Below are 24643 nucleotides of genomic sequence, written 5' to 3' on the forward strand. Positions count from 1 at the left end.
ATTCTTTTGATCCATTGCAGAACAAGATACCTGCGTCACTAAAGGGTGGTGTACATTGGTTTAATATTACAAGGGCATGATTTCTCCACGAGTCAATTGATAATTCAGCAGCTAAGATAAAAGCAAAATACTGCGGATGCTGGAAATCTGAAACAAAAACAGAAAATGCTGGAAGAAGAGTCATACGGACTCGAAACATTAACTGTTTTTTTTTCCTCCACAGATGTTGTTAGACCTGCTGAGTTTTTCCAGCATTTTCTGTGTTGATAATTCAGCAGCTGTTACACTTGCTCTCCAAGTTCTGGCTCAACATATTCAATATTTGTCTGCTGATGTTTGTTTGCAGCACTAGTGTAGCTCCATCCAATGAATGTTCACATTTTCTATAAACCTCTCTGCAAGATGGTAGAGATAGTGATCTGGTTTAACAGGTTACACAATATTTTTGACTAGTATTACGAATAAAAGTTTTCTCCAGGAACTGCCTTCCTGTCTATCCTGAAGCTGCTGCCTCGAAGGTGACAATATTCACAGCGTCAGCTCCTCACTCAACTGGATATTTTTCAGATGTGAGCTGGACAGTGAGTGTCAGCCAGGGCAAGCTGAGGGCAAGCTCAGTCAGTGCCCTCAGCCAGTGTCCACCAGTTTACTTCCCAGCCACAGGCTCACACTGATTATTGCTTCCCCAAGTTTGGCATAGTCTAGGACAGACACACTACTGATTCATTCCTTATGGCAGGGACACTGAGAAGCTCATGGGCCATCAGGGAAAAGCTTAGACACCACTGGCTTCATTATCCTGTACAAATGTTATGAGATTGGGTTCTTCGTTGGACTCACCATTTTGCTGTACACTTGTTACACAATCTAATTGTCTGATGTCCCTTGCAGTTCCACTGTATTTCTATTATAAAAAATCTTACACTTCCTTTCAAGATTTTTTCGTAGTGAATTTCTATATCCTGATTTATAATGGGAGCTACCTATGTAAACTTGTCACATTGTAGTCACAGCTGCTGTCAACAGTGGCAAGGGAGTGTCATTACAATGTGTCAAGTTTGCATATTTTGTGATTCATTTTTCAGGCAAGTGTTTCCCTGCCATACTGATCCTGTAAAATCCCTACAGCTTCGAATCCTTGATCAGAAGTGTTTTCCCACAGCTGCTACCTGCCCTCCCTGCTCCCACAGATGCACCTTCTAATTATCACTCCATTTTAAATCGATGCCTCCTGCCCCCTGTGGTATTGCTTCACTTTTCCCCCTGCTTCCTCCCACTGGCACCCAGCATTTGACATGAACAAGAGCTGATATCTCATGTGCACTGGCTGCTTGTAAAATACTGATACAACCTATCTGCCTCACAGCTTGAGTAAACTTACTTGTTCACTCTTTCACTCGTTCTTTCACTTGCTCATCTACTCACACTAAAGCAGTAGTGACTGTACAGTGAGATATTGCTTAGATCTTATCTGAGCATTTAGTTCATGGTTAGTGCACCTGTCCACTACAAATATGTAAAATATTGAAATTATCTCCAGAGTTCTCTTCAGTTTGGTTTCATTGCAGTCTGACTTCACCCCACATGGATTCACTTTGATGAAATCTGGAAATGGGCGTTCTGTTTGTTTTTCAGTTCAAGTGCCAGGACCAGCTCAAAATCTGGTTGCACAAGCAAACTCGCCGACCTCAATCACAGTCACGTGGCAGGAACCTCACTCGGACAATGGGCCTATCGCAAACTACAAACTCTACTATATGGAAAAGGGAGCAGGGAGTGAACAGGTGAGAAAAGCATCCAGAATCTAGGCAGGACCATCAGCATCGGGAAAGCCAGGGAATTTAGACAGCAGCCAGTTAGTTGGCACCAAGGTCGAGTGTTGAAGGCATGTAGATGGCTGGAGAGAAGGGTTTGTTTCTGTAGATAATGGCAAAAAGTGAGTTACAGTGGGAGATGAAGCAGTGGATCATAGTTTCATCACTGAGACGATGTAGGGAGGAGATTGAGTGTGTAGACAGATTTCGACACCAGGAGCAAGTAGAGAGTGAGGGGCCGCTGCCTGAGTAGGTGCCGGATGTAAACCTCGGTGTGTGTGTGGCTGAGTTACTGGAATATTTTCCTTTGAGGGAGTTAAGGTTAAAACACTGCAGCTTGTGTAAGAATAATTGAATCCAAGCTTTTTCACCTATGCTACTATAAGCTGTGTTATGGGTTAGGAAGGCAAGAAAACCTACAGTGAGTGACTCACCTTCTGACTTCTCATAGCCTACAAATCAGAAGTGTGATGGAATACTCTCCACTTGCCTGGATGAGTTGCAGCTCCCACGACACTCTAGAAGCTTGACACTATCCAGGATAAAGCAGCCCGCTTGATTGGCACCACATCCACAAACATTCACTCCCTCCACCACCGACGTACAGTAGCAGTAGTGTGTACCATCTACAAGATGCACTGCAGGAATTCAGCAAGGCTCCTTAGGCAGCACCTTCCAAACCCAAAACTTCTATCATCTCGAGGGACAAGGGCAGCAGACAAATGGGAACACCACCACCTGGAAGTTCCCCTCCAAGTCACTCACCATCCTGACTCGGAAATATATTGCTGTTCCTTCACTGTCGTTGGGTCAAAATCCTGGAACTCCCTCCCTAACAGCACTGTGGGTGTACCTGCAGCGGCTCAAGAAGGCAGCTCACCACTACCTTCTCAAGGGCAATAAATGCTGGCCTAGCCAGCGACGCCCACATCCAGGAATGAATGAAAAAAAGGATAAACTGCTGCACAGGTTGATATCTGTCTCTGGTTATGATACTGTTTAAGAACTCATAATCTTTATACCCATTTCTCCAACTACAAAAACATGGCACTCACCAGCAGCAGCTACCCTACTCTATAACACTGATGTGAAGTGCCCCCACATTTGTACTCGTCATTTACTGACACGCAGTGAATTTACACAAGATCTTGTGCAGAACGGCACAAGTGCTGGTGCTATTATGAAGAACGCTGTTACTCAGGCTATGATTGGGGCCAATGACCACACACAATAGATGTGGGATTGGGAAGTTCTGTTGTTGGAGGATTGAGCTCTATTGGACCGAATGACCTTACCTCCTGGTCTGGGTGGATTTTGTGGAGGGGGCAGGCCTGAAAGCGGGGTGCAACCTTGTTTCGACAGCGAACATGATGTGGGGCGGCATTTCACCAGCGGTGGCCATATCACACCATCCCAATGAAGGATGCTGGACGTGCCTCCAAAAGCTGCTGATCCAATCAGAGTGCCCAAAAGAGAGGCTCCCCTCCCCCAGAAACCACTGCGGGGGGGGCTGCCAGATTTCAGCTAGTGGTCACCCCATGCATTACGTGGGTAAAATGCTTGCAGAGGTTGGTTATGACCTTTAATTGTCCAATTCAGTGGCTGAATTGGCCTCCTGGTGGGTGACATCTTCTCCACTGCTGGCAAAATGGAGGCAACGGGAAGATGTTGCACTCCTCTCACCATATCCCCGCCCCAACCCGAGGCCATCCCTCACTATTCGTCAGCTTTCCCATCTCCCATTCTGCCCCCAAAGCACCCGGAAAATTTCAGACTACATTTCTGCCCTCTTGTTGTGACCCACAGAACAGGAAGGTTGTGTGAGAGAATCAACACCTATCGGAAAGCAGATTTGGTTCGAAAATGGGACTAGTTTTTATACAAAGGTTGTCGACTTGAAATGTTAACTCTGTTTCTTTCTCCATGGATGCCGCTTGACCTACTGAGTATTTCCAGCATTTTCTGTGTTTTTACCATTTCTTGATAGCTATTTTCACCATCATTGCCCCTTGAACCATACAAGTAGTGTTGATCCTGGGCCAGTATTGTATTGGTTGACCTTTCATCTTCTATTTACTCCCTTTGTCATTTAAAGGTGCTGAGCCTTGCTGGTCTACAACATAACAACAACTTGTACCTACAGAGCACCTTTTAATAAAATGTCTCTCAGACAAGGACAGCCCTTCACAGTGTTTTAACCCCTTGGGCTGCTGGGAGAGCTTATCACAAGTGCTAAATAAAAATGTGTACGGCTTCCGATTCCTCTCCTGGTTTTTCCTTCAGGATGTGGATGTCGGGAGTCTTTCCTACACCATGAATGGACTGAAGAAGTTCACCGAGTACAGTTTCAGGGTGGTGGCTTACAACAAGCATGGGCCTGGTGTCTCCACTGAAGAAGTGGTAGCAACAACCTATTCTGGTGGTGAGTATAAAGGTTCTGGAGGCTGGTTTGAGTCAATGTGGCATGTTTCCCCCTTGTTGTTGAATGACAAGTTCTGTGTAACGTCTACTCTTACTCTGTGACTAACTGGCTTGTTGTGTGTTTCAGTTCCCAGTGCACCCCCTCAGAATGTCACGCTGGAAGTTCGTAATTCCAAGGTGAGTGTTTTTAGCCACAGGAACGGGAGGAGTGCATTCAGCCCCTTGATACTGTTCCCACACTCAGTTAGATCATGGCTGATCCGTACTGTAACTCCATTTACCTGCCTTGGTTCCACAATCTTTAATTATCCTTGCCTGACAAAAATCTGTCAGTCTCACTTTTGACATTTTTAATTGACCCCCAGCCTCACAACTTTTTCAGAGAGAGTGATCCAGATTTCCACTGCCTTTAGTGTGAAGAAGTGCTTTCTGACATCACTCATCACCCCTGAACGGCCTGGCTCTAATTCTAAGTTCTGCCCCTTTATTTCTGGATTCCCCTCCCCCTCCTCCCAACCCAGGCCCCACTAGAGGAAATGGACTCTCTTGACTCTTTCATGTTCATTAATCATCTGAAATGCTGCAATTAGCTCTCCCCTTAACCTCCTTTACATGAGAGAGTGCAAGCCTAATCTATGCAGTCTGTCCTCATACTTTAAGGCTCTGAGTCCCAGTATTGTTGTGTTTGAAAGCTGAGCTGGTGAGATTGGTTGGTGGATGTGTTGGTATTATATGTGTGTTTATTTTTCTCAGAGTATTGTGGTGCACTGGCAGCCACCTCCCCCAGGGACACACAATGGTGTGATCATCGGTTACAATATTCGATACAAAAAAGGGGGTCGTCGTGGGGAGACAGACACTACAGGAGGGAGCCAGCTTTCTCAGATTATAGATGGTGAGTCAGCCTAGTGCCTCAAACACAACCTTCTTCCTGAGGTTACTTTGCACAGGTTAAAGAACCGTGATTCTCAGCTGTGTTCTTTTTTAATGTGTCCAGGAGGGTTTACATTTCCCAATCACTCAGTGGGTTCATCTATGGAATGATGTGAGATTGACTCACGTGGACCAGGAAAGATCATCTTTCTCCCTCTCACCCCTGCCCAACCACTACCACCATCTAGTCAACTTGGGCAAAGTAATAGGCTGCTACAATTGTCCCCAGTATCCTGGCCGAGGTTGGGAGAGATTGAATTCCCAGTTCCGATGGCTATCCATGTGGGCAGCATGAATAAGACAGGGCTCGATCAGACACAACTAAAACACTCACATTAATGTAAAAGTAAAATACTGCAAGTGCTGGAAATCTGAAATAAAAACTGGAGGTTCTGAGAAAACTCAACCGGCCTGGCAGCATCTGGAGAGAAGCCAAATTCTCGAGTCAAATATGAATCTTCTTCAGAATACTTACTGAAGAAGAGTAATATTGGACTCGAAACATTAATTCTTTCTCTCTGTCTACAGATGCTGCCAGACCGGCTGAGTTTTCTTGAGAACTTTCAGTTTTTATTTGTGATGCTCTCACTGATTGCTTCCAACTGTCAAGACTCTCACGTCTATGATGCTGGGCTGGGATATGGGAGTAAATTAAAATTAAAATAAAACAGACAGGGGAACAATTACATTTGTAGTTCATTGAGGGCCTCCAGTAGCAGTAATGTGATGCAACAGCACTTCAGCAAGCGAGTCCTCATGAAATACACATCTCCGTCTAAACCCATAAACCCGTTTGAGGTGTGGGGGTGGGTTTGGGGACTGGGGTGAGTTTGAGATGTTCCGGATGCGTTTTTAAGGTGTGGGGTGATTTGGGGTGTGGAGTGCGTTTTGTGTTGGTGTGGGTTTTGGGTGGATTTGAGTTGTATGCAGCATGGATTTGAGGCAAGGGGTAGATTACAGGGCTGGGGTGGGTTTGGGTTATGGAGTGGATTTGGGGTGTTTGGGGTGGGTTTAGGGAAGGTGGGATGAAATTGTGGTGCAGGATGGATTTGGGAGTGCAGTGTGGGATGGGTTTGGGGTATTTGGGGTGGGTTTATTTGCTGCACATTCTGTTGTGAGCTATATTTGCTACAATGGTTTGATCTGATTTGGGTTTAGATTCAGCTTCCTGCCCTCTGTTCTGCTTTGTTCAATCTGAAGGACACTATCAGCCTGAAATGAATACTAAAGTTGAGTTTGAGGATCCACACAACGTAAGAGGCTGTCAATGACGACTTTAATGATTTCCCAAATATAGGCCTTTGTAGAAAAAGACAAGTTGTTAAAGTGTTAAACTTCATTGTTAGAGGCTTAGGGTGATTTCTCTAAATGCTAAGCCCCTGTTGCCCTCTGCTGTCTGTGCCTGGGATTGTTGGGGAGGCTGTTTGTGGGTCACTGTCACACAGCCTTAGTGGAACTTGAATACATTCAGTTTTATCTCTGTCTTGTGTTGCAGGGCTGGAGCGAAACACTGAGTACAGCTTCAGAGTCTCTGCCATTACAGTGAATGGCACAGGGCCATCCTCTGACTGGGTGTCTGCTGAAACCTTTGAAAGTGACCTAGATGGTAAGAATCATAATTAAAATAGAATGAACAGTAGTTACCATATCTTTTCTGATGTAAGTCTTCATATCCGTGTATAATATATACTTAAATTCACCACAACCCCCCATATTCATTGCATTATCCACAAGACTAAACTGTGAGGGATAATGGCACTGAGGGCTGGAACATCTCACCATTTCAGGCGATGTCTGGATCAAACACCCCCAGGGCAGGTAGACCACAGGGTTAGATACAGAGTAAAGCCAATTTTTGCACAGCAAATTCCCACAGATGCAGTAATGACCAGATAATCTGCTTTATGTGATGTTGCTTGAGGGATAATCATTGGCCAGATTCATTGGGGAGAACTCTCCTGCTTTTCTTCAAAATAATGCCATGGGATCTTTTACAAATACCCAGGCAGGCAAATGGGCCTCTGTTTAATGTCACATCTGAAAGACAGTACCTCCAACAGTGCAGCGTTCCCTCAGTACTGACACTGGAGGGGGGAGGAGGCCGAGCGTACAAGTTCGCGAGTGTGCGCAATGAAAACTCCCTGAGGCACAGAGCTGCTGTTAAATGTCACATGAGCAGGGACATGTCTTTAATGATATGTTTATTTAATTTATTTAATTTTTAATTGCTGTTGGAACCTCATCCCGCCCGTGGAGGAGGTTTCCTTAAAAAAAACCCAAAGGCCGCTTGGCCTTTTCACCTGCCTTCTTAACTGTAAGGTTGGATGAGCAGTGAAAAATTTAATTCAATTGGTATTATAATGGCCTCAATAGGCCTGTTGATTGCCAGTGTGCGCACTGCTGACTCCGGCGCACGCCTGCCAACCAAAATATCGCGCGAGTGTGCGATGACATCGGGACGCTCGCCCGATGTTATCATGCGTCATTTTATGCTCGTTCGGGTTAGGTCCAATGAGTGAAAGATTCTGGCCATATACTTACGTCACCAGAAGGTTAGTTCTCTACTGTCTGATTGCTGTGTAGTTTTGGATTAATTGATTTGTGTTTTTCAGAATCCCGGGTCCCAGACAAGCCCAGCTCTCTCCACGTCCGACCTCTGATTAACAACATTGTTGTGAGCTGGACGCCACCTGAAAACCAGAACATTGTTGTACGAGGTTACGCCATTGGCTACGGCATTGGCAGCCCTCATGCAGAAACCATCCGTGTTGATTATAAACAACGTTATTATACCATCGAGAACCTGGGTGAGTGGCAGGACACTGGGCTGAGAGCATAATCAGGACTGCTCCTGTGTGTGGGGCCAAGGAATCCTCACTGAGACATTCCAGTGCGATTACAGAGCACATGTGCGCTTGTTTAATTCGCCTCCAAGTGTGTTTTGCAATGCTGCTGTTTTTATATTTAACGTTGAGTTTGAAATTGGGACTTTGCTTCATGCCATTGCATACGAACCAAATCAGTAAATTAGGAGACACATGTTTCTTGTCTGGAGCATGTGTTACAGGCAGCAGAGGTAGATTTAGGAATAGGCCACGCCCTGCAAAATGGCTTGTGTCACTGCACCGAATGTGAAGGCACTGCACTGTGCCAGTGATGGGACATGGTGAGGGCGGTGGGAGGGGCTGAGGGCGGTGGGAGGGGCTGAGGGAGGGGGTGAGGGCGGTGGGAGGGGGTGAGGGCGGTGGGAGGGGGTGAGGGCGGTGGGAGGGGGTGAGGGCGGTGGGAGGGGTTGCCAACATTGAAAACTCTGCTGCTGAGTGAGGCATGTTAGGAAAGGAAAAAGCACTGGGGTTCTGGAAGGTAGAATGTCAAGCTGCAGGAGATTGGAGAGTGACAGTGAGCTCAGGTATAGAAGGGTTTGTAGGCAATGATTAGAAATTTGAAAGCAGTGTGCTTGGAAACCCAGTGAAGGGTGGTGAGGACAGGGGGTGAGGACATGATAAGCATGAAGTGGCGTGATACAGTGTGTGGGGCGCGAAGCAGGGCGCGGCGCAGTGTGCGTGGGGCGCAGCGCAGTGTGCGGGGCGTGATAAGGTTTGGACCATATGGAGTTTATTTAAGGTGAAGCTAAACTCCTCTCTGATGATGAAAATGTGATCAAGCACATTGGTGATGATTAATATAAGCAGTGAACCCAGCCACTGGATGTTGTCTCAGAGTAAAATACTGGTCAATTAAATCACAGTATGGAACAGCTTTCCTTTGATTTTTCTGTTCTGTGCAGACCATTGAGTAGTTATTGTTTTTCTCAATAAAGTCATGGGGTAAGGGTCCCATGGGTGATTTTCCCAAGGGTCCATTCTTCACGTGTGAGCCACGAAATTGAGTATCAGGGGGCTATTAAACTGAAAACTGCCACACTCAGACTGATGTTGCCCTCACCTCCACTTTTAGGAAGGAGTCATTGGGTAGTGATCAAGAACTGGAGTCCCGAAATTCCTCCGTCCATTCTGCCTTAATTGATTGTGATTTTAGTATGTCTCCCATCATTGAGATTAGTTCACACAGCACAGATTGGGATTGAATCTTAGGGTGGGCCAATGTAATTTAGTACAATGCAGAGCGCTACAGTAACAGCGTAGAGAGAGTCGATCGTCACAGATAGCCAGTAATTACTCTGTTCTTTTGTTCTAGAGCCCAACTCACACTATGTGATCACACTTAAAGCATATAACAAGATTGGAGAAGGAATTCCTCTGTATGAGAGCACAGCCACAAGGCCTCTGACCGGTAAGAGGAAAAGATTACAAATTGGCCTTTCACTCTCTGACTTAGAAAAATGCTGCTGTGTTTCTTAGACTGCCTGCACCTTTACAAAATAACCACCTCATCCTCACCTTGCTACCTGGTTCTAGGTGGAAAAGTGCGAAATTCTGGCACTGAGTATCTTTGTGACTGCTTCTGGTATCCCAGTAGCTATTGGCCAAAATCAGCACCTCCTTACTCTGGAAAAAGGCCCTTTTCTGAAACGTAGAACTCCAGGGTTGTTTTCTGAGTGTGCCCTCTCAGTAGGGAGCCTTGCCCACAGGGATATGTGCTGCGAAATAGCTCTTCGACTTTTGGGATCCATGGATTTCCTGGTGTTCACTAGTAATGGAGGAAAATTCCAGCTGTCACCGACACTCAGAAGATTAATCCCTTATGCCTAATGATTCATGGCCAATTGAGGAACATGCTACCCTCAGTAAGCAATGGGTTGGTTATTGCTTGAGGAAGGAGATGTCATGAGCCCTGGCATTGAATCCAGTGTTTTATCGCAGTTACCTCTACAACATGGCCTGATTTATAAAGAAATCAGGGTTAATCTTTGCATCTATTTGTGGCTCAGTTAATACTCTCCTCCCAGTTGGAGAAGTGGTAGGAGTCGGGGAGGGAAGATGTGCAAAGAAATGAGAGTGGGAGAATTGGTGAAAAGAAAGGCAAGCGAGTCACCAAGCTGGCAAGGAAAGGGGACCAGAGTAGCTTAGACATCACACTCCGAGGGGCAGCTGAATCTCAGCTACGGGCAAAGCTCTCCCTTCCTCTCAGCGACATGTTGGGGAAGGTCCATAGGTACCAACTGCCTCATGTTCAACATGTGATTGGCAGGTTGTTGTGTTACATGTGAATGTCCTATTTATATCTGTGTGTGTGTGTAGTTTGCCATTCGAATGGTAAATTAAGATAGGGCTGACCTAGATTCACAAATTAATTCATTTTAAATAGTTAACACATGGAACACTTGCTCTAACCTTGGTTTCTCTGTTTCTTTCTCCTCCATTTCATGCCTTCCTGCTGCTTGGATCTCACGGGATCACTCTTTGTGGCTCCTTTCCCCCCTTTACCATGCATGATTCATTATTTACATTTTTTACAAACATTACTCTTATTTAATTTATCCCTCAGACCCTTTTGACCCTTCCGAAGTTTATATATTTGATCTTTTTAATAATCCATACACTCCAGTACCAGACCCCAGCCCCATGCTGCCCCCGGTCGGAGTCCAGGCCACGGTCCTTACCCACGACACCATCCGGGTCACGTGGGCCGACAGCTCACTGCCTAAGAACCAGAAGATCACCGATGCACGATTCTACACGGTACGCTGGAAAACCAACTACCCTGCCAACACCAAGTACAAGGTGAGCCCTTGTCTACCTGCCTGGTTACGTACAGAGTCTTTTCCTCGACAGGTCTGCACGGAACTGTGATATAGTTACAGCCATGTTTCTGCAACACAACACTAATCGCTCACTGGTTATAGGATGAGGATGGGGGTTGTGGGGAAACAGGGTTTAATTCCCTGTGTTATTTGGGATGCTGGAGGTGGTGGGGGGTGGAGTTAATTCTCTGTGTTAAGGGGGAGTAATTCCCTGTATTATGTACAGGGTGAAATGTTGTTCTGGTGTATGGTGGGGGGTCAGTGAATGATGGATGACTGTAACTCTATAGGCCTGTGGTTGGTACATTGTAAGTTTGATTCTCTTTCAGACTGCAGACACCACCACATTGAGTTATATTGTCTCAGGATTGAAACCAAACACACTCTATGAGTTTTCCGTGAAGGTAACAAAGGGTCGAAGGTCAAGTACGTGGAGCATGACAGCACATGGAACTACATTCGAAACAGGTATGGTTCTGCTTCAAAAATTGGAAACAAAATAAATGAATCAATAAACTCCCCATCCTTTGTTTCCTTCCCCAGCTGGACTGTGGGGCAGTTGGCCATGACTCAGTGTGTAAGGACAGTGTGGCGCTGGAAGGTCCAGGCTCAAACCTGGCTCTGGGCTGCGTCACAGCCACCGTAGTTGGCCTCTGGACCCTTGTTAATCGGCCAGGGTTCCTGCTCATTGATATCCAGTTACCCCAGTTATGGAAGGGATCCTCAACAGTGCTATCAAGCAGCGCTTACTTAGCAATAACCTGCTCACTGACGCTCAGTTTGGGTTTCGCCAGGGCCACTCAGCTCCTGACCTCATTACAGCCTTGGTTCAAACATGGACAAAAGAGCTGAACTCCAGAGGTGAGGCCTGAGTGACTGCCCTTGACATCAAGGCAGCATTTGACTGAGTGTGGCATCAAGGAGCCCTAGCAAAACTGGAGCCAATAGGAATCGGGAGCAAAACTCACCGCTGGTTGGAGTCATACCTAGCACAATGGAAGATGGTTGTGGTTGTTGGAAGTCAATCTTCTCAGTTCCACAGCATCACTGCAGGAGTTCCTCAGAGTAGTGTCCTAGGCCCAACCATCTTCAGCTGCTTCATCAAGACCTTCCTGCCATCATAAAGCCAGAAGTGGGGATATTCGCTGATGAATGCACAATGTTCAGCACCATTCATGACTCCTCAGATACTGAAGCAGTCCATGTCCAAGTGCAGCAAGACCTGGACAATATTCAGGCTTGGCAAGGCAATGGCGTAGTGGTATTGTCGCTGGACTAGTAATCCCACCACAGCAGATGGAGGAATTTGAATTCAATAAAAATCTGGAATTAAAAGTCTCATGATGACCATTAAACCATTGTTGTATAAACTGGTTCACTAATGTCCTTCAGGGAAGGAAATCTGCCATCCTTACATGGTCTGGCCTCGATGTGACTCCAAACCTACAGCAATGTGGTCGACTCTTAAATGCCCACTGAATAAGGGCAATTAGGGATGGGCAAGAAATGCTGACCTAGCCAGCAATGTCCACATTCCATGAAAGACCCCTGCTGGTAAGTGTGAGGACTCTACAGTCAAACATGTTGCAGAGACTCCAAGCCCAGACTCACAGATGAAGAAAAACCCTTGAAGATGGGCAATAAATGCCAGCGAAGCCCACATCTCATGAATGAATTTTAAAAAAAAAGGTGCTGCCTCATTGTATCATATTTTGTTATGTAACTCATCAAATAAAAGTTGCAGCGTAACTGCCTGGTGATTTAGGATTAGTGACCACACAGAGGCCCTCTTATTCTCACTCAGTATAACAGAACCTGTAAACCTCCAGGTTTTAAAAATAATTCTGGAGCTGTGGGAATTGCTGGTATGGCTGACATTTGTTGCCTGTCCTTAGCTGCAACTGAGTGGTTTGTTTGAAGCCACTTCAAAAGGTAAAGAATCAGCCACATTGGTGTAGGGCTGAAGTCCCATGTAGGGCCAGATGGGTAAGGATGGTATGTTTCACTAGTGACCCAGGTGCCAATCTGACACTTGTGGCCACTTGTTACCACCTCCCTCTTTCCAGGTCTTCTAAAACTGATCTCAATTTCACACATTACCATGATGGGATTGGAACTCATGCTCTCTGAATTATTAGTCCAGTAACATCACCACTCCAACAACACACCCCTCAAATACCAAGTCTAATTTCTCACTCTTTCTTTCAGTACCGACATCTCCTCCCAAGGATCTGACAGTGGTGAGCAAGGAAGGAAAACCAAGGACCATTATTGTGAACTGGCAGCCACCATCAGAGGCCAATGGAAAAATAACAGGTATAGAGACTTGGAATCACCCCCAATCCCAGACCCTTGGAGCCTGCCTGGGCACTGAAGACAGTGGCACCACAGGGAGTGGGGAGGCAATGGGAGGGCAGCACTCAGCGGGTAGTGGACCTGATGCTCAGTCACACATCACAGAACTGCCCCTTGCCAAAACTATTTGTCCGCAGGGAAAATGTAAAAATAAAATGGTGGAGCATTGTGATAGAATTTCACCCATTGCCTCCGAGCATTTAGATCGTGGCCGGTGGTGTTTGTAGGGCAGGTCAGGCAAATTGGGACCTTAGCCTCCCCCTACAGCACAGCCCCATATAAACCTGACTCTGATGTCACCCGACCGGTAATATCACACAGCTGACTTTGTGCTAACTATGCTTGCACAATCATGTTTCCATTTTAAAATGCCAACTTGCATTTCATATAGAAATTAAGTTTTGTCAGTGTTTCACAGTGGCATAAGGGAAAGGAGTGGACACTGAGCCAAAAACTAGGTGGCCTAAAGCTGGATACAGGAGATGGATTTTGAGGAGAGGAGGGAGATGGAAGGGTGGGAATTCTAGTGTGTGGAGCCTCGGTGGCTGAAAGCACCACCGCCAATGGTAAAGTGACGGGGTTAGCAATGTACAGTTGAAGATTGGAGAATCCCAGGATGTTTATAGGACTGGAGGAGATGAGAGACCATGAATGAATATTTTAAATTTTGAGGCGTTGCTGGACCATGAACCGATGTAGGTCAGCACGCACAGGAGTGCTGAATGGCTCTTGGCGCAAATTGGCATATGGGAGCAGAGTTTTAGATAAGTTGAAGCTTATGGAGGATGGAATGCTGGAGAGCATTGGTATAGTCAAGTCTGGTGGAAGATGATTTCAGTAGCAGGTTGGATGAGGGAGGGGTGAAGGTGGAAGTATGATGGGGCAGATATGAGGTTGGAAGCTCAGTGCAGTATCATAGAAATGCAAACAGTTTGATTCAGCTTGCAACAGTTGTCAAGAAGTGGGATGGGAAGAGTGGCAAGAAAATGGAATTTGTGGTGGGAATGGAGGATGGTGGCTCTATGTTTAGCTAAGGAAATCAGAGCTCATTAAAGACTGGATGTCAGTCTCGCACTTGTACAATTATTGACTGTTTGACATTGCATCTGCCCCGCAAAATAAACAGGACAGATTCCACAACACGGGAACAAGGTTAAGTATATTAAATAGGCGGAGAGTGAAGCAACAGGAGTGAGTGAAGAAGGCACTCGGGTGTCCAGCTCATCCATCGTTATTATGGAATATCCATTTGGTGTATGAGGGAGACAGGTTGTTCACAGAGAGAGTGAAGTTTGAGATTATAAAGTTTATTTCATGTTTCTGTATATTTCTTCCTCCTCCCCTCTTTTCTCCATGTAGGATACATCATATATTACAGCACAGATATCAATGCAGAAATCCATGACTGGGTGATAGAGCCGGTGGTTGGAGACAGACTGACCCACCAGATCCAAGATCTCACGCTTGACACCACTTATTACTTCAAAATTCAAGCGCGTAATTCCAAAGGCATGGGCCCCTTGTCTGAGTTTGTCCAGTTCCGCACACCCAAAGGTAAGGGTTGACTCTTGAGCTTTTCTATCATGAGTGAAGTTCCACATGGGAGTCCCTCAGTAAGAGAGGCTGCATTCTGTTAGAGATGCCGAGTGATTCAGTAACCTCAAGGAGAAACGATTTCTGTAAAATTCAGCAGAGTTTTATGTTTGCTGTAACTCTGATTCCTACCGTTCCTCCACCACCCACACTCTGCACTGCCCAAGCAGCTGGACCCTGAGAAATGGGATATGTATTTCTTCATCACTCCCCCTCACACTCAGATGCTTCAAAGAAGGGATATTATTCCTGCCCCTTTACTGACTTATCAGCCAGCCCTCTCACTGCTATTAGAATTGGGACAGAGCGTGGGAAGTGCAGTAAGTTTGTGGCCCGTTATCCCTCCAGTGTGGCCAGCACCAAGTGTGGCCAGTGTGGTCAGTGCAGTCAGCATCCTCAGGCCAATGCCTGTGCACATTTAACAGTGGAGGAGGTGCCTGGCAGAGAAGGGCAGTCAGGTTCGGTGCTGCCATCTGAACTGCGCTCATGTTAAGGTTATACTGTATTGTAAAGAGGCTTGAGAGCAAGGGGGAAATGCAGAATGCCAAGGTTGGGAATAAATCATTTATTAAAAGCACAAAAGTTTGTCTGTGAAGTAGTAATGTCAACGTTAAAGATGTTTAGTGATCATGACTTTGTGTATGAAGATGGTGGGGGTTGGAGACCGCTGTGTATATTTCTGGAAATAGGCGTTTAAGTTTAGATCTCTAAAATGGGACAGTGCATTCTGTGTTATAAATACTCTGACAGCTTTTGTTATGTGTCCACAGGAATCTGTAGCTTGGAGTTTGTGGTGGGTTGGGTGGATGCAAATAATGAGTTGTCTTGCAATGTTTAATACTTGTCTCAATCAAATTTCTGTATCGCTTTTGCTGTGACTAAACTTCACTGGGTTAAGATGGGTGAGAGGGGTAGTAGTCATCGCTACTCCATTTATACAGGGAGTAGCTGAGCAAGAGGTTTAGTGCTCATCACTGTCTGTCTTGTCATTTTGAAATGGAAGTGACACTTCTGAACGGTGCCTGTAGCTGTGTATGTGGCCAAACTTCTCCATGCCTCAGCCAGTGACCATCCATGTTTTTTGCTGCATTGATGTGTTTGTGTCTGGTTCAAATTTTGATTAACCTCGTCTTTCTCTTGTTGGATTGATTGCTTTTGATGTTCTCTCTTGTATCCCTGATCTGTTAGCTGAGTCATCAGACAAAATGGCTAATGACCAAGGTAACTGCAGCCAGCCTTGTTCATTCTGGTTCATCCCTGTGCTTGTTGGTAGTTTATCACTTGCTCATCATTTGCTGTTTCCTGCCATTTAACCCTTTGATCTCTTATGGCCTTCAGTTTTACAAGTGATGTTAGCAGTTCCAAGTTTAATTCCCCACAGCATCACATGTCTCTCTCTCTGCAGCTACCTACGAGGTCCTGAGTACAGTTGGGCCAACGCAGCGTGCTGGTCAAAGTCAAACCACTTTCCCAGAGGGGAGAGGAGAAAACTTAGGGGATGAATAATTCAACACATTCCTAAAAAAGACAAGATGAAAAGAGGATCAGATTCATTTTTTTATATATAGGGGAAAATAGCATTTAATTTTTCACTTTGCATGTCTTCATCCTCAATTAAGCTATATCAGCAGCTCACAGTTTAGTAAGAGCTGTATATACATATATATATTTGGATTGAATAAATGCATATCTAGTTTAGTCAAAATATGTTGTTTATGTTTTTTGAAGGCATATTCTTTGCAAATTCCTTCCCTTCTCTCCTCTAAGTATGGATTTCTGGCTGGGATAAAAGTCCATGGACATCAGATCCCTTCCAGTACTTCACCCAATTGGCAAGCTTTGGATCTAGCCAGTGGGGGTCAATCAAAGTGAACAAATGCAATCCTGTGGAAGGGTTCCCTCTCCACACAAATGGCCCTACCAGCTCTTCATTCTCAAATTGCCGAAGGCGTCTCCATGTTGAGGAGCCCTCATGGCTGTCCTTCTACTTCAGCATGTTCCCTTGTCCTTCAAGGTGCCACGGTCGTGGGTTTAGAAGGTGCTGTCAAAGGAACCTTGCTACAGTGCATCTTGTAGATATATACCATTGCTGCTGCTGTGTGTTGGTGGCGGATGGGTGTTGATCGAGCAGGCTGCTTTGTCCTAGTTGGTATTGAGCTTTTTGAGTCTTGGAGCTGCACTCATCCAGGCAAGTGGAGAGTATTCCATCACACTCCTGACTTGTGTCTTGTAGGTTGAGGGGAGGCTTCTGAAATCCGGAGGTGAGTTATTCGCCACAGAGTTCCCAACTTCTGACCTTGTACAGTATTTGTATTTGCTCCAGTTAAGCTTTTGGTCAATGGTGACTCAGTATGTTGAAAGTGGGGGATTCAGCGATGGTAATGGCACTGAAAGTCAAAGCAAGGTAGTTAGATTCTCTCTGGTTGGAGATAATCATTTACCTGGCACTATGGCATGAATGTTACTTATCACTTATCAGCCCAAGCCTGAATGTTGTGGGTGTGGACATTTCCTTTATCTGAGGAATTGCAAATAGAAGGCCTGACCTTATTTTGGAGGGAGCATTATTGATGAAGCAGCTGAAGATGTTGGGCCTCAGATACAATCTAGAGGAACTCCAACAGCGATGATTAACTTCAAACCAACACAATCATCTTCCAGCTCTGAAGAAGAGTCATACGGACTCGAAATGTTAACTCCGCCTTTCTCTCCACAGATGCTGTTAGACCTGCTGAGTTTTTCCAGCATTTTCTGTTTTTGTTTCAGATTTCCAGTATCCACAGTATTTTGCTTTCATCTTCCTTTGTGTTAGATATGATTCCAGGTACTGTAAGGTTTCAGCCTTGATGGCCACTGACTTCAATTTTGCTTAGCTCCTTCCTGCTGCACTCAAATGCTTCCTCTCAGTCACCCTCGCCTCACATTGGCAGTTCAGCTCTTGTGTACATTTTTGGATCAAAGTTGTAATGATGTCTGGAATCAAGTGGTCCTGGTGGATCCCAACCTGAATGTCAGTGAGCAGATTATTGATGTGTATGTGCCACCTGGTATTCTGTAGATGGCTCTTTGCAGCACTTTGACCTGCTTTGAGACCAATATTGGGGTGAAGGCACAAAGACACCAGATGTTACTGTACTGACTGCTGCCATCCCAGGGCAATGCATGTAGATTTCACATCAGTTTGTGGTAGATTGTGATCACCTTGAACCATGGCTTAGACTGCAACTTTACACATTAGATGGTTAGTTGCAGTTTGTAGCCAGCAACATCTCAGCTAGACTCAGGGTGGACTCCACTGACTGGGTCTTGGAGATCGATGGCATTTGCTGGAGGTTCTTATAATCAGTTAATGTGTGACCTAAGGTGCTGCTGACCTGAGGTTCACGTTGGTTTAAGGCAGCATTAATCCAAGTGAAAGAGAAGAAAACGCAAGAGACAAATTTTGTCCTGATTTCACTCTCTCATTTTGCCTTTTCTTAACATCTATTTTTGCGGATGTGTGACATGGTTCTACGGTTCCATCCTGTGTCCTGCATTTCAGGGAAATGTTTTTAATCTTTGCAAAGACCAAAACTGCACAAAAAAATAAACAGTCCAAACACAGATTTACAAGGTGAGAAAAACAAACTTGCACATTGCTCCCTCAAGCTCCTATCCTCCCCTGAAGTTGCAGCCTCTTGCCGGGCCTCAATTTCCTAAACACCAACTGCCCTGAATGTGAGCTGGGGGCAGTGAGCAATGGAAGGTTATTTGACCCTGGAAGCCGTCACAAGGAAATCCTTCAATCTCCACGGGCAAATTCTGCAATCTCAAGGGTAAAGAACATAAAAAATAGGAACAAGAGTAGACCATTTGGTCCCTCAAGCCGTTCAATAAGATAATGGCAGATCTTCTTGTGTTTCACTTTCCACATTCCCATCTAACCCCGATAACCTTTGATTCCCTTGCCTAACAAGAATCAATCTACCCTGCCTTAAAAATATTCAATGACCTCGCCTCCACCGCCTTCTGAGGCAGAGAGTTCCAAAGTCACACAACCCTCTGAGAGAAAAAATTTCTCCTCATCTCGGTCCTAAAAGGGCGATCCCTAATTCTAAAACAGTGACTCATTCACAAGAGGAAACATTCTTTCCATGTCCACTTTGTCAAGGCCATTCAGGATCTTGTATACTTCAATCAAATCACCCCTCACTCTTCTAAACACCAGTGGAAACAAGTCCAGTCTGTCCAACCTTTCCTCATAAGACAACCCACTCATTCCAGGTATCAATCTAGGAAACCTCCTTTGAACCGCCTCCAATGCATTAACATCCTTTCTAAAATAAGGAGACCAAAACTGTACACAGTATTCGAGGTGCAGTCTCACCAATACCCTGTATAACTGAAGCATAATATCCTTACTTTTATGTTCAACCCCTCTTGTAATAAAGGATAGCATTCATTAGCCTTCTTAATCATTTGCTGTACCTGCATACTAACTTTTTGTGACTCATGTACTAGAACATCCAGATACCTTACCTCTGCACCTCAGAATTATGCAGCCATTCTCCATTTAAGTAATACTCTGTTTTTTTGTTCTTCCTGCCAAAGTGAACAATTTCATATTTTCCCACATTAAACTCCATTTGCCAGATCTTTGCCCACTCACTCAACCTATCTATATCCATCTGAAACCTCCTCATGTCCTCTTCACAACATACTTTCCTACCTATCTTTGTTTCATCTGCAAATTTAGCTACCATGTCTTCAATCCCCTTATCTAAGGCATTGATGTAAATTGTAAAAAGTTGAGGCCCCAGTACAGACCCCTGTGGAACTCCACTAGTCACATCCTGCCAATCAGAAAAAGATCCGTTTACGCATACTCTCTGCTTTCTGCCAGCCAACCAATCTTCTATCCATGCTAATATATTATACCACATGCGCTTTTACTTTCCGTAATCTTTGATGTGGCACCTTATCAAATGCCTTCTGGAAATCCAAGTACACTACGTCTACAGGCTCCCCTTTATCCACCGTGCATGTTACTCCTTCAAAAAACTCCAATAAATTGGTTAAACATGATTTTCCTTTCACAAAACCATGCTGACTCTTCCCTATTGCCTTGATCTCTTCTAAGTGCCCAGCTATAACCTCCTTAATGATCGATTCTAATAACTTTCCCACAACAGATGTCAAGCTAACTGGCTTATAGTTTCCTGTTTTCTGCCTCCACCCCTTCTTGAATGAAGGGGTTATATTTGCTACTTTCCAATCTAATGGAACCTTTCCAGGATTTAGCAAATTTTGGAAAATTTACACCAGCTCATCAACTACCTCATTAGCCATCTCTTTTAAGGTCCTAGGATGTAGCTCATTGGGACCCAGAGATTTGCCAGTCCGCAGCTCCATCAGTTTGCTCAGTACTGCTTCCCTGGTGATTTCAATTTCACCAAGTTCCATTCTCCTGTTCACCTCCTGATTTGCAGCTATTACTGGAATGTTTTTTGTATTCTCTATAGTGAACACAGAAGCAAAACATTTCTTCATTTCTTCTGCCATTTCCTTACTATCTACTATTAACTCCCCACTGTCACTCTCTAGAGAACCAGCACTCACTTTACTTGCTCTTTTCCTTTTTAGGTGCCTGTAGAAACTCTTTCTATCCGTTTTTACATTTCTAGCTAGCTTCCTCTCATACTGTAATTTCTTTCTCCTGATTAATCTTTTAGTCATTCTCTGCAGTTCTTTATATCCTGTCCAATCATCTGTCCAGCCACTCATCTTTACGGAGTTGTATGCTTTTTTCCTTAAATTTGGTGCTTTCCCTAACATCTTTAGTTAACCACGGATGGTAGGTCCTCCCTTTAGAATTTTTCTTTATAGTAGGAATGTACTTATTCTGAATACTCTGAAATATCCCCTTAAACGTCTGCCACTGCTTCTCTATTAATCCATCCACCAGCCTAGTTTCCTAGTTCACTTCAGCTAGCTCAGTTTTCATCCCCACATAGTTGCCCTTATTTAAGTTTAAGATAGTAGTCTTAGACCCACCCTTCTCCCTTTCAAACTGGATGTAAAATTCAATCATATTGTGCTCACTGCTACCTTGGGGTGTCTTTACTCTGAGGTCATTAATTAATCCTGTCACATTACATAGTACCAAGTCTAATATAACCTGCTCTCTAGATGGTTCCAGAACATGCTACTCTAGAAACTATCTTGAAAACATTATAAAAACTCCTCATCCAGGCTACTACTGCCAATCTGACTTTTCCAGTTTGTGTAGATTAAAATCACCCATGATTATTGTCGTCCCTTTATCACAAGCACACGATATTTTCTCTTGAATACTTTGTCCTACATTGTGGTTACTGTTAGGGGCCTGTAGACCACTCCCACTGATGACTTATTTCCCCTGTTATTCCTTATCTCCACCCAAACCGATTCTACATCCTGATCCCCTGAACCAAGGTCATCTCTAACTATTGCACCAATGCCCTCTTTGATTAACAGTGCTACCCCTCCACCTTTACCTGGCTTCCTATTCTTCTTGTATATCATGTACCCTTCAATGTTAAGGACCCAGTCTTTGTTGTCCTGCAGCCACGTCTCCGTAATTGCTTTTCAGATCATGTTTATTTCCTTCAATGTGGGCCATCAGTTCATTTACTTTGCTATGAATGCCGTGTGCATTCAGATAGAGAGCCTTCAGTTTTGTCTTTTTGTTACTTTTGTAACATCTAGTCTTGACTGTTGATGGATCCTTAGGATTTTTTCTCTCTGTTCCTTCCTGCCATTCTCTGACCCTCATTTCTCATATTGCTATTTTCCTCTCCTATCTTGACGCTACAGTTCGAATTGCTACCTCTACCCAAGCTTGATCCCTCACCCCTCTTGTTCAGTTTAAAGTCCTCTGTACATCCCTAGTTATGCGATTTGTGAGGACAGTCGTCCCAGCACAGTTCAGATGTAAACCATCCCAACGGTACAGCCCCCATTTTCCCCACTTCTCCCACACCATGCGTTCGTCTCTCTAATCTTATTTGCCCTATGCCAATTTTCACGTAGCTCAGGTAATAATCTAGAATTTATTACCTTTGGGTTCTGCTTAATTTGGTACCTAACTCCTCATACTGTCTTTGCAGAACCTCTTTCCTAGTTCTGCCTATGTCATTGGTACCTACATGGACCACGGCATCTGGATCCTCCCCCTCCCACTGCAAGTTCCTCTCCAGCCCTGAGCAGATGTCCCGAACCCTGGCACCAGGCAGGCAACACAGCCATCTGGACCATCGCTCCTTGCTGCAGAGAACAGTGTCAATCCCCCTCACTATACTATCTCCTACTGCTACTACATTCCTTTTTGCTCCCCCTGCTTGAATGGCTTCCTGTACCACAGTGCCAAGGCCGGCCAGCTCATCCAGGTTGCAGACTCACTTTCATCCACACAGGTTGTGAGCACCTCAAAACCTGTTTGACAATTGCAAAGCCTGAGGCTCCTCCCCTACTGTCTGCTCAGTCCCATTACCTGCCTCACTGACAGTCACATCCTCCTGTCCCTCACTGCTAACCAAAACAGATGTCCCTCTTCGAAGAGGTTTGGCTGTCTTCTGGAACAAAGTATCCAGATATTTCTCCCCCTCCCTTATGTTGCACAGTGTCTGCATTTCGGCTTCCAGATCAATAATCCTGATCCGGAGTTCCTCAAGCTGCTTACACTTCCTGCAGACATGTTTGTCATCGATCATCATGGTGTCCAAAAGCTGCCACATCTCACAGCTGCGACATTACACCTGCCCTGCCATTCTAATTTATGTTATTTAGTTAATTTACTTTAATTACTTTCTTCCTACATATGCTACAATTTACTGTGTTTATTGAATGCTAGTACCACTGACATCTAAAGAGTCCAGTCTGTGTTCCTTCACACCCCAGCCTCACCCAACACCTCTGACTGGCTTAACAGAACAGAGGCCTATTATAAACCTCTCTGCACCCCCTAACCCGCCCTCCCCGGCCCACATCACAGCTGAAATTAGCTAATGTAGTACTGACCAGGCACAACTGGGATCTAGTGTACTGTGTGATTCAGCATCATGTGCAACAGGGCATTTTCTCACCAAGATACTGGTGTTTGATTAGCTGGAACTAAGCCATAACCAGTATACTGTGCCAATATATAAACAAAATTAAAACAACAGATAAAGAGACGTGATGAATCAAGCAGTTTAAGTGTTTGTGCTGTTATATCGCACAGTGTTATTTCAAGGGTTGTTCCTTTAACACATGGAAGAGTCTTTGCTGATGTTCTTTGGCATTGTCCCATCAGTAATAACAGATATTATAATGTCTTCTCTGTCTGGGAGAGGGGACAGCACCTTTCTCGGGCTCTAACCAACATGGAGAAGAGATTCTGCCTTTTTATTCCTGCTGCTCTGTTTTGGTATTCTGCTTGCTTTTAATTCTTTAATTATTCTTAATAAAAGCTATTATTAAAATCCCAAACAAACGTCCTCCAAAGGGTTCACTTTGATCGTGCAGTTGTTCCCACTGTACCATCCCTTTCTATTGTTCTATTGAGCCTGTCTGTAAGCATGGTGATTGCTCATCCTGTTACCCTGCTATTTGGCAATATAATATGGTGCTGACTGCACTGCAAAACCAACACATTGATTGAGGTACGCTTTGAAGGAGGGAATAAGGTGATTCACAAACATCTCTCTCCAGTCCATGGGAAGAATACCAGAACTTAGTGAGCAGCTGACAGCTGTTGTTCAGTGGGTAACTTTCTCGCCTTTAGGGGTTTAACAAAATCAGTGGGTAACATTGTTGCCAATTAGGGGTACAAAATCTGCATTGACACTCGTAGTGCAGTACTGAGAGAGTGCTGCAGTGTCAGAGGTGCTGTGTACTGTGTTGACACTTGCAGTGCAGTACTGAGGGAGTGTTGGAGATGCTGTATTGACACTCGCAGTGAAGTACTGAGGGAGTGCTGCAGTGCCAGAGGTGCTGTGTTGACATTCACAGTGCAGTACTGAGGGACTGCTGCAGTGTTGGAAATGCTGTGTTGACACTCGCAGTGCAGTACTGAGGGAGTGCTGTAGTGTTGGAGATGCTGTATTGACACTCGCAGTGCAGTACTGAGGGAGTGCTGCAGTGCCAGGTGCTTGTGTTGACACTTGCAGTGCAGTACTGAGGAAGGGATGCAGTGTCAGACGTGCTTGTGTTTTACATGAGACATTAAACCAATGCCCAGCTTGCCCTCTCAAGTGGATGTAAAGAAGCCATGACACTGTTCGAAGACGAGCAGACGAGTTATGGCCGTGTCCTGAACTATATTTATTGATCAACCAAGATCAGTAAAAGAGGTTACCTGGTCGTTACCTGATTGTTGTTTGATATTTTCTACATTGCAACAATGACGGGGATTCAAAATCCTTTATTGATCTAAAACACCTTGAGGCATTCAGACCTTGTGCAAGGTGCTATTTCAGTATAAGTGTTTCTTTTTAGTTAACAATATAAACAAGGGACTCCTGAACATAGGCCCAGTTTCATTGGGTATGCCCCAGGTGATTGCTATCAGGGCCACAGCCTGCTTTATTTGAAATCCCTTATTCTAGTGCTAAATGCACATCCTTTTGACATTTGCAATTGTAACATTAACCCTATCCATGTATAACTGGTAACTCAGTATTGTCTGAAATAGTGAAAACTGACCAAAGTATCCTCTGAGGTATACCCTAACTGTTCAATCAACCTTGCTCAAACCGTTTGTCATCTGTGTAAATCACCCCCTCTTAAAATCTGAATGAGCATTCAATTTTCAGTAGCTTTGATT

At 44.8% G+C, this 24643-nt stretch overlaps 1 protein-coding gene across 1 annotated transcript in view; it reads left to right on the plus strand.

The window, feature by feature from the left end:
• The window catches only part of LOC121271974 (neogenin-like), a 190671-nt gene that overhangs the window by 152012 nt on the left and 14016 nt on the right, over positions 1-24643 (plus strand). Inside the window, exons 10-20 of the mRNA XM_041178235.1 lie at positions 1636-1784; positions 4098-4236; positions 4363-4412; positions 4989-5130; positions 6664-6774; positions 7781-7975; positions 9366-9461; positions 10677-10852; positions 11202-11340; positions 13081-13188; positions 14587-14781. Of these exons, the coding sequence (XP_041034169.1) occupies positions 1636-1784; positions 4098-4236; positions 4363-4412; positions 4989-5130; positions 6664-6774; positions 7781-7975; positions 9366-9461; positions 10677-10852; positions 11202-11340; positions 13081-13188; positions 14587-14781 (1500 nt within the window). The remainder of the gene's footprint in view (positions 1-1635; positions 1785-4097; positions 4237-4362; positions 4413-4988; positions 5131-6663; positions 6775-7780; positions 7976-9365; positions 9462-10676; positions 10853-11201; positions 11341-13080; positions 13189-14586; positions 14782-24643) is intronic.

This window comes from Carcharodon carcharias, chromosome 32 (genome assembly GCF_017639515.1).
Source record: "Carcharodon carcharias isolate sCarCar2 chromosome 32, sCarCar2.pri, whole genome shotgun sequence".
Taxonomy (NCBI): domain Eukaryota; kingdom Metazoa; phylum Chordata; class Chondrichthyes; order Lamniformes; family Lamnidae; genus Carcharodon; species Carcharodon carcharias.